This window comes from Egretta garzetta, unplaced genomic scaffold, assembly GCF_000687185.1.
Source record: "Egretta garzetta isolate BGI_Z169 unplaced genomic scaffold, ASM68718v1 scaffold248, whole genome shotgun sequence".
Taxonomy (NCBI): domain Eukaryota; kingdom Metazoa; phylum Chordata; class Aves; order Pelecaniformes; family Ardeidae; genus Egretta; species Egretta garzetta.
The window spans coordinates 1,947,393-1,956,288 of NW_009260596.1; the positions used below are offsets into that span (position 1 = coordinate 1,947,393).

The window sequence follows — 8,896 nt, forward strand, 5'->3', positions numbered from 1 at the left end:
TCAAGGGACAGACATACAGACTCTGCCTATTTTCACTGTCCTAGCCCTTTTTCTACTCTAATTAACGGAGATGCTAAATTAAGAGTAGATCTGTTTCCTTCAGAGAAAAAAAATTGGTGAGAGAGCAGAAACAAACCTAGCTTTCTGACCAAAGATGAAGAAGAATCCTTAGCCTGGGACAGAATTTACTTGAAATTACTAAATGCAAGTCATGTAGCTAGGTTCAGAAGAGTCTTATTATTGAGGTCAAGGTCTTTTTCTTGGTAGGCATTAAATACCATTACACTGCTTACCACATTTCTGTTAGCTTAGAGGAGCTTGAATCTCAGCTCTGACCCTTGTCTCTCTCTCTGTAACTTCATAGAAATCATGTAACATTACTTTCAGGTTTTTCATTCTGTGTGAGGTAGGTTTGAGAATATTCAGCTGTATAACTCAAGAGGCTAGCCTATGTTGGCATTAATCAGATTAAATACTTGGATGACCAGAAAATCAGAGAAGGGAAGGACATCTCATCCAACAAGTGTAAGGTTATTTGCTAATGATTTTGAACAGAGGAAAAGTCTGTTTTAATCACTGTTATGTTTGTTCTGTTTTAATTTGTTAATATGCCATTTATGCAGAATTAGTTATGTCATCATGTCTGATGTTACTCTAGGTCTGTGCATGACTTTCTCTCCTGGAAGTTTTTGTTATACCATATTTTAAAACCTCTCTGTGGGTCATATTGGAACAAAAATGAGAGCTAAATTTAGCTTTTATTGATGGAATTGGGGCTTGCAAATTCAAACCTCTACATAGAAAGTTTAACAAAACCCTTCTTGACTAAGCACTGGAAATTTGTTGTTGTGCCAAATGAAAAGGGAAGGTTATGAAGGCAAAAATCACTTAATTTAGAAACTTGGTCGTTGACCTTTTTTTAACTTCTGAGCTTGGTGTTGAGTTTTTCAGTGGGTAGGGGAATAACTGGGGGGGATAGCAGAATCAGTTCATTATTAAAGGGAAGTCTCAACTCTGAAAACCACATTTTAAGTAGCGCCGTAGCTAGATGAAATGTCTTTGCTAAAGAACACAAAGTACTTACTATTAGGTTAAACAAAAGACTAGGAAATATATTAACAGATAATATCTATTCTGAATAACAGTTTCGCTAACTGGAATGCATTTGGCTTCTATTACATAATCAAACCCAAATTATAAAATGTCAGGAGCTGTGCAGTCACATCCCTTATTTAGTGCTAGTGCTTCTAGCCTGCTGAATGGCATGCAGATTGTAAAGTTGGGCACTGATCCTCCTAGTGAAGAGCAAGTTCAGCCCAACAGTCAGGACGTTCCCTTACCAAGAGGCACTTTGTCCCTGACAAGGGCCCTTTTAAGAGGGAGGTGTATTTCATTTTGCCCAGCAAATTTGCCTTGCTACTTTATTTGAATAAGTAAATGGGTTTAACTGTGGAACAGGAGGAGGACCCCAAATTTTGCATGTCTTTATGGTATCTGTACCCAAATGTATCTATAGAGCAATAACCCACATCCGCAGTTCTTCCTGCATTACACTCTAAGGTATAGCTTCCAGTGACTTCTGAAATCCGAGTTTATAACACATAGACATAGCAATTTCCCGTACTTTGGACCTAAATAAGGTGAAGTCAATGCATCATAAATAAGCATGTATGTGTTTGGCTGGATCAGGGCCCTCATCTCAAACATAACATGCTAAGCTTCTTGGACTTGGGGATGTTGGAGCTACCTGAAACCTGTCACAGTACTGAAACCAGTACAGTCCATGGGAAACACCACTGCAAGCCACTGGAACTAACTGTGACAGATTAAATCCTAACAGTTATTTTGTGGGCTCCTGTATATTCATTTACATAGGTTCATCCAGAAAACACTGTGTATGTTAGGCAATATTCTAATGTTGAGAAATTTTGGTCGCATCTTGTGTTAAAGGACTGATACACACCTTTAAATTCTAGCTAAATCAGAACCACATTTGATAGATTAGTTTTTGAATAAAAATTCAATATGAAGAATGTCTTTGGAGAATATTCAAAATAATTGTCTCCCGTATCCACATGTAATTGGGTAGATGATGGAACAGACCAGAAACACATGGATTTATTTCTCATCTTTGTCACTGGATTTTTGAGGTGGGGGGGGCACGTGTTTATGTCCTGGTAGAGATCACTTTATCTCTTTATCTTCTATGCTTCAACTTCTTGCTCTTTGAAGGTGGCCATGCTACAGCTCTATAAAACAGCTCTGGGAACATGGAAATTGCTAAGAGCCCCAATATGATTAGTAGTGTTAACTACTGAAAAAGATAGACTGGATCTAACAGAAGTTTTATTGCTAATAGAGTAATAAGGGCACTGAATTTTTACGGCACTAGTTACTTTGAAAAGTTTGCAAACAAGGTAGGTAGAATGTTTTAGAATAAAGTATACTTTGAAGACATCAAAAAATCAAGTTGTGTTTTTAACCTTTTACAGTCAATTTCTTGGTGTTACAACTCTATTGCTGTAACACAGTTAAGTTTAATGCCAATCAATATAATAGTGTATTCAAAGTATGTTGTGGAGAATGTCACCAGTAATTGTAGCTTAGTGATATGTATGTTGTTTGACAGATTTTAGGGGATAAGAGAGCATACTTGAATATTTAATGAAAGGAGGAGCTGGGCCTGTTCTGGTTCGGGGCGGGGGGAGGGGATTTTTGCCAGGCCAAGAGAGTAAGAATTTTATAATTACCACAGGTTCATTTTATCACCATTCTTGCTGGGTTTTCTTTACACTGTTTGAGAGTGCTAGTCTTCAGTCTTTGAATGGGTTAATTTCACAAACATGCTTAATATTCTGAAATATCTCTAAAAGTTTCCATGTGACCCTGTAGGATGAACTGAATTAATAGAAGAAGCTGAACTAATCTGTTTTTCTAGCAATCAAAAAGAGTACAATTCTTGTTTACACTAGAGGTTTGTATTAATGGTCCACTTAAAAAAAGTTTACAAATTATATTCATGTTGCTGGAGTTGATAATTGATGCTATTAATAAGTACAGAAACAGTCTGGAAATACTTGATGTATTTGGATACAATGAAAAGGAGTATTCTCCATCTCCCCACCACAGCTTTCCTAAATCTGGTTTCTATGATTCACAGTAAAAGTGGCAGATGTTGGGGGCACTTACAGAAGTGCCACTTATCTAAGTTGAGAATTTCGTCTATTTACCCAAAGACAGAACTGGGAAACTTGTTTAACTTTCATTTATTTTTAAGATTCTGTTATTGAGTGTATAGAGGAGCTTTACCTGCTGCAATTTAAGGAAATCTAGCAATGAGGCAGTATATTGAATGAAACACCTCATTTCCCCAAAGCAGAGGAGCATTTTTTGAACTGTCAGTTTACCACAATGTTTGTTTAGCTTCTTGGATCCCCATGAATGTATGTAATTAATTTGTAAGCGTTTTGAATAATATAGGCAATAAGATCAAGAAGCCTTCCAAAAAGACCAGGAAACTAAAAGGGTATAATTCTTTTCTTAACCACTGGATCTCCCGGGTGGAACCTTAAGTGGGTAAACAAAAGCAGAAAAATTAGGTAGCTTAGAGCAGTTGGAAAGGGAAAATTCATGTATAGAGACTGCAGTGTAATAAAATGTCAGCTGTAAAAGTGGACCTAGGAGAATGCCAGGGAGTATACGTCTTGCCACATTGCTTAGAGAGAAGAAATTAAATGCAAAGATGAGAGTGGCAAAGTAAAAAGAGATTGTTTCATTCTTCCCATCCTCACCTTAAGGACTGATTCCCACTTACTGTGTTACAAGAAGTAAGCTTTTCCATGTTTAAGCTAATTTTTCAGAGCTTCACGAGCTTGATTGGCTTTGCTGCATTAACAGGAGGTCATTTCTGCATTTTATTATTTTGGGAAGTGTGGAGCATGACAGTCAGCAACTTCAGAGTGAATTGTGAAGTGGCACACTGCTGAGAGCCTCTGGGAGCAGATGTTGAACCACAGGCCCAAAACCTGACATTCTTTACAGTTTGGAACTTTTTAATAAAGGAAAGTGCTTTTGTTAAGTGGTTATTTTTTCCTTATCTATTCTCAGGGTTGCTCTTGTGGAAAATATTCCTGAAGGGATCAACTATTCAGACAGTGCACCATCCCATTTGTCTCTTTTCCAAGGCTGGATGAATTTGCTTAATATGGCTGAAAAGTCTGTTGACATAGTATCTTCCCAGTGGGACCTCAATCACAGTCATCCATCAGCATGCCAGGTATGTTCTAGCCTAACAAAAGGGTGGGACTTCCACAATCTGTTCTTGTTGTTTCACTACTGATTTTTTAGAACTACAGTCCTTCCCTGTAGCAGACCTATTTGTTTGGGTAGTCTAAAAAAACTTTTCTTACGGGGATTTTCCTGCCAACGCAGTAGTTTTCTGAGAGTGGTGGCACACTTGGACTAGATAACACATCCAACACATATTCATATAACTTCCATCTTAAGAAAGGATGTCATTGTGTAATCTTAAGAAACCTGCAAAATTGTACCTATATTAACATACCCATAATTTGGGAATATCCATAAATCTGTGCACTTATTTTCTGTTTGGTGCAACTGTTGAAGTATAAGAGCAAGCATGTGGATTAATTCTGCAGCCAAATAGATGGATAGAACTACACTTGCAAAGAACAATGTAGTATCAGATGATTTCTCATACCTTTTCAAAATGAATCTTGGGAGGGAGCAGTGTTCAAGACTTCTGCAATTAAAAGCAATAGGAAAAATCATAAATCATAGTGAATGAGACAGACATGTGTTACAATGATGCTGTGCCAACAAACACTTTATTCTTGAGAGCAATCCTCTTAGAAATAGGGTAAGGGCAGATTTCCAATTAGTATCACTTGTGAAACGATGATATCAAAGAATTGATAGGCTGAGAGTATCTCCTCTTTTTCACCAAATGGATTCTTTGCTGAAAGAAGCCACTCAGCTGACATGAAATGGGGTTAAAATGACAGCTGGGTAACTGTAAGGAATCAACTCTGTTACACTATGTCTTTGCTTTCCTCTCTAGTTCTGTTGATACTGTGCAGTGAAAAAAAAAAAAAGCCTTTTGGTAAATGATAGAAAAAGGCTGATACTCCAAGTAACTAAAGACATTTTTTCAAGTCATGAACTGGATTCTGCTTTTGAAAGAGGCTGTAGCCTAGTTGAATGGCATACATTAACTTTTATTCAGAGTAAATCTGCTGTGTGTCCATTTAAAAGAGTGAAAGTCTGAGGTGAGCAACCAAATGGAAAATATATTGCAAAGCCTTCCTTTTAGAATGCTTATAAATATTAGAGTATGGTTTGTGAATAAATTTATTGAGTATCAAAATATTGAGATTTTTCACAATGCAATTATACAGCTAAGCTTTATTTAAATTTATTGCCTAAGAAACTTCAAACCCATGTACTGTCACTCAGGCAGATGAATTCAAAGAGATAGTGCCTTAGAAGTTTTTAGGATGTGCATGAATTGGTATGTGCATGAATCTTTCAAAAAATATTTTGTCTGGAAAAAAAATCAACATGTCATTTGCTTCAAAACCAGCAGAGCCTAACAAATCCCAAACAGAGGACAAAACCTGCAAACTAGAAATTGGATTTCAGTAGTTAAGCATCAAATCCATTCACTGTTCCACATTCTCATGCAAAATAAAAACTGTAAGATACTGCTGAATGTCAGAACAGGGAAAGGGCAAAGAGACACATAAGGAATGGATTTGCCCTTCCAATCCTCAGATGCACCGTTAAAGCCAGAAAAATGAAACATTTTTCATAATATTCTAGTCTTGTTATCTATTTCTGCCTGCTATTAGTCTTACAAAAGTGAGTAATTACTTCTGTTTAAAGGCAATTAATATTCCAGTCATTTCCTCATTTGTACAGCAATGTGGGCTGAACAGCTGATAGATCTTTCTGTCAAGCTTGTCTATTCATCCTAAACCACTATACCGTTATGGGCCCGTCCAATTGCTGAAGAAATTGCCAAGAGGCAGCATTTCTTAGCAAATCTTTGCCCCAGAGAACACATGCAAAGCTTAGTGTGTGAAAGGGAGGAGAGAAAACTTGTACCGTTAGATCTGCTTTCTCCACTTGTAAAATGGAAGTGAAATTTCAGAGGAGCTTTCAATAATTGTAATCTAGTAATTTTCTGAAGTATAAGTCGAATGTCCTCAAGTCGGTTTGAGTTCAGGCATATTTGCCCCAAAATAACAGAAGCATTATGAATGGTAGGGGGGTGAGATGGAAAGCTTCCAGGTAGTATGGTACTTAGTGATTAAGTTCTGGTTGTTCCCTGAATGATTCTTGGTTTATCAGAAACTAAGGACATAACCATTTTTCATATGGACTCACATCCTGCTCTATAACTAGCTATTTCCATTTTATGAATATTCAAGGCATATTGCAAAGCAAGGTTCTCTACAAGAGCACTTCAACAGATGTGGATTTTTGAAGGAGAAAAGCTGAGTAGGCTAGATTGCTTTTTCTTAATTAATTACAACGTTTAGCTCCATGTTCTGTATATGTGTTTACATAGTTACATACACACATGCAGATATATATATACACACACATGTATGTCCAATATATGTATTGAATAAAATTACAGCAGGAAATTCTGTAACTTTATATACATGCATGCATATATAAGCCCAATATACATATCCATATATATGCATATTTTCCATTTTGTCCAAATATATATTGGACATACATATATATGTATGCATGTGTGTATATAAAATTGCAGAATTTCCTGCTGTATTTTTCTTCATGGTTGTTTGTTGGGTGTGTTACTTAGTGTCCTTGACAGTTGTCTGTCCATGTTTTGTTGTTATACATCTAAATAAACAGTCATTGCTGGCTGAGCTGTCCAGGTCACAACTGGAGTTCATGAGGCTTGTTAAATCGGAGTCTTTAAATGCAAACACATGATGCTACAATGTCATGTGTGCTTCCCCAGCTTAGGCGGTCAAGTAAACAAATATTTGTTTGGCAAAATACTGAGTAGGCTTTCTACACCTGCTTTTCTCATTCAGAAGAAAACCATGTGTTTTGGCAACTTAGTGATGTCATCTCCATGCATTTTCAGGATTGCAGGGTAGTTGTTGTACAGAGGCTTTGAGATTTTTGTGGAATATGAACGTGTGATTTATCATGTGGCAATCTGATGCTTAGAAATACCACAGGACAACGAGACAGAGTTTTTGAGGGTGGCTTTTAATTAATTTGCAGTGAAGGGAGAGGAGAACATAAGATCATGCCAGTTTCACGGTTTTCACAATTCACTCCCTCTGGCTCATCTCATGTTTGGAAACTTTAATTTGAGTGACCTTTTACAGTTCCAGCAAGTCCCTCCTCACAAATTTAGAGTTTAACAAATAACAATTAACACCATCATGGTTTATTGGTATTGCCATACTTATGGCACAGAAATAGGCTACAATCAGCTATAGAGTATTTTCAGTGTATTTTCTTTTTTGTAAGCACATCTTTATACAAACATGTCTTCTCTTCAGGTGGTGGCATTTTCCCAATGCAGCTAGTACAGACGGAGGCATAGAAAAGAAATTTAAAAAGAGAGGTTTTAAAGTGAAAGCATTTTTTAACTTGTACTGAAATTCCAAAGAATGACATTCCCTCCCTTTCATTAGCTTTTTTGCTAAAAGAGTTTGAGGAGAGCATTTCAGTTTCTCTGTTCTGCATTAAATGACAGAAGCTAAATTTGGGGTTTCTTGATTTATTTGCTTTATTGCTTTCTGCCAGCTTGCTATAATTTTTATTGATGTTTTATAGATACACCCGAAGGCTTGATCATAAGACAACTTTTAAAAATATTAGTAGAATTATATAGAATAAATCCAGATGAAAATTCTGGAAGTAGCCAGTTTTATTTCTGTGGAAAGAAAAAGCTAAGCGTTGTCTAAACTGTAGGAATCTAAGTTACTGAAGAGCACAACAATTCCATTTTAGACTACTTTAATAAATACAGCATTTCTGTGTTCATATCTCCCCTATTTTATTTTTAATGAGGAACACAAGCTGATAAAGACAACAGCAGGCAAGGGAAATCAGCCAGGCTAGAATCAGTCTGCCTAGTGACTGCTAAGAAATTGCTCTGGGTGCAATTTCAGGGCCTTTTAGTAATGATACCTTTTTTTTTTTTTTTTAAGTTTTTTTAATTCACCATGTGGCTGTGGTGGGTACAGTTGAGATTGATGTTTCAGATGTATGGTAGTTTAAAGGTACCATGAAAATGTCAGTTTGTTCATGTAATACATACTTTTTACATCCTATTTTGTCACTTTCAGTAGGTTTTTTGAAACAGTCCAGTGAAAAGGGTAAGATGGTGTTTTATCAGGCTAGGCAGATTTCTCATGGTATTGTTTGTTACAATGCAGATATGGTACAAGGCACCACGCTGCAGTTTCACAGCACTTGGCTGCTACTATTTCTCAGTCCTAACAAGCTGACTATACAAAAACGATTCTGATCACTGTCGTGTAGTCGTGCAGCAGCCTGGTATTGGCTTACAAAGGGAATGGGGTCTGGATGACAGCAGGAGGGTTTGTGTTCAATAGAAGCATTTCAAACGTGCTGACAGCAGTGACAAAACTCTTCAGACCTTCTGTCCTGTCATCTTTTTCACAGAATGAAACAGTAAAATTGCAAGTAAACGTGTCAGAAAATGCAGAAACTGAGTTTCAAATTAATATAAATGGGAAAGAAGGCCAGGTTCTTTAACAATGAAGGAAGAATTTCTAGTACTCTACTATAGTACGTACAGGTTTTTAAAAACAAGTTGCGAACTTTTCATAGTTGTTTATAGTGTCTAGACTAT

At 36.7% G+C, this 8,896-nt stretch overlaps 1 protein-coding gene across 1 annotated transcript in view; it reads left to right on the forward strand.

The window, feature by feature from the left end:
* Positions 1 to 8,896, forward strand: part of PLD5 (phospholipase D family member 5) — a 185,793-nt gene that overhangs the window by 114,014 nt on the left and 62,883 nt on the right. Inside the window, 1 exon segment of the mRNA XM_035900260.1 lies at positions 4,108 to 4,276. Coding sequence (XP_035756153.1) covers positions 4,108 to 4,276 — 169 coding nt within the window.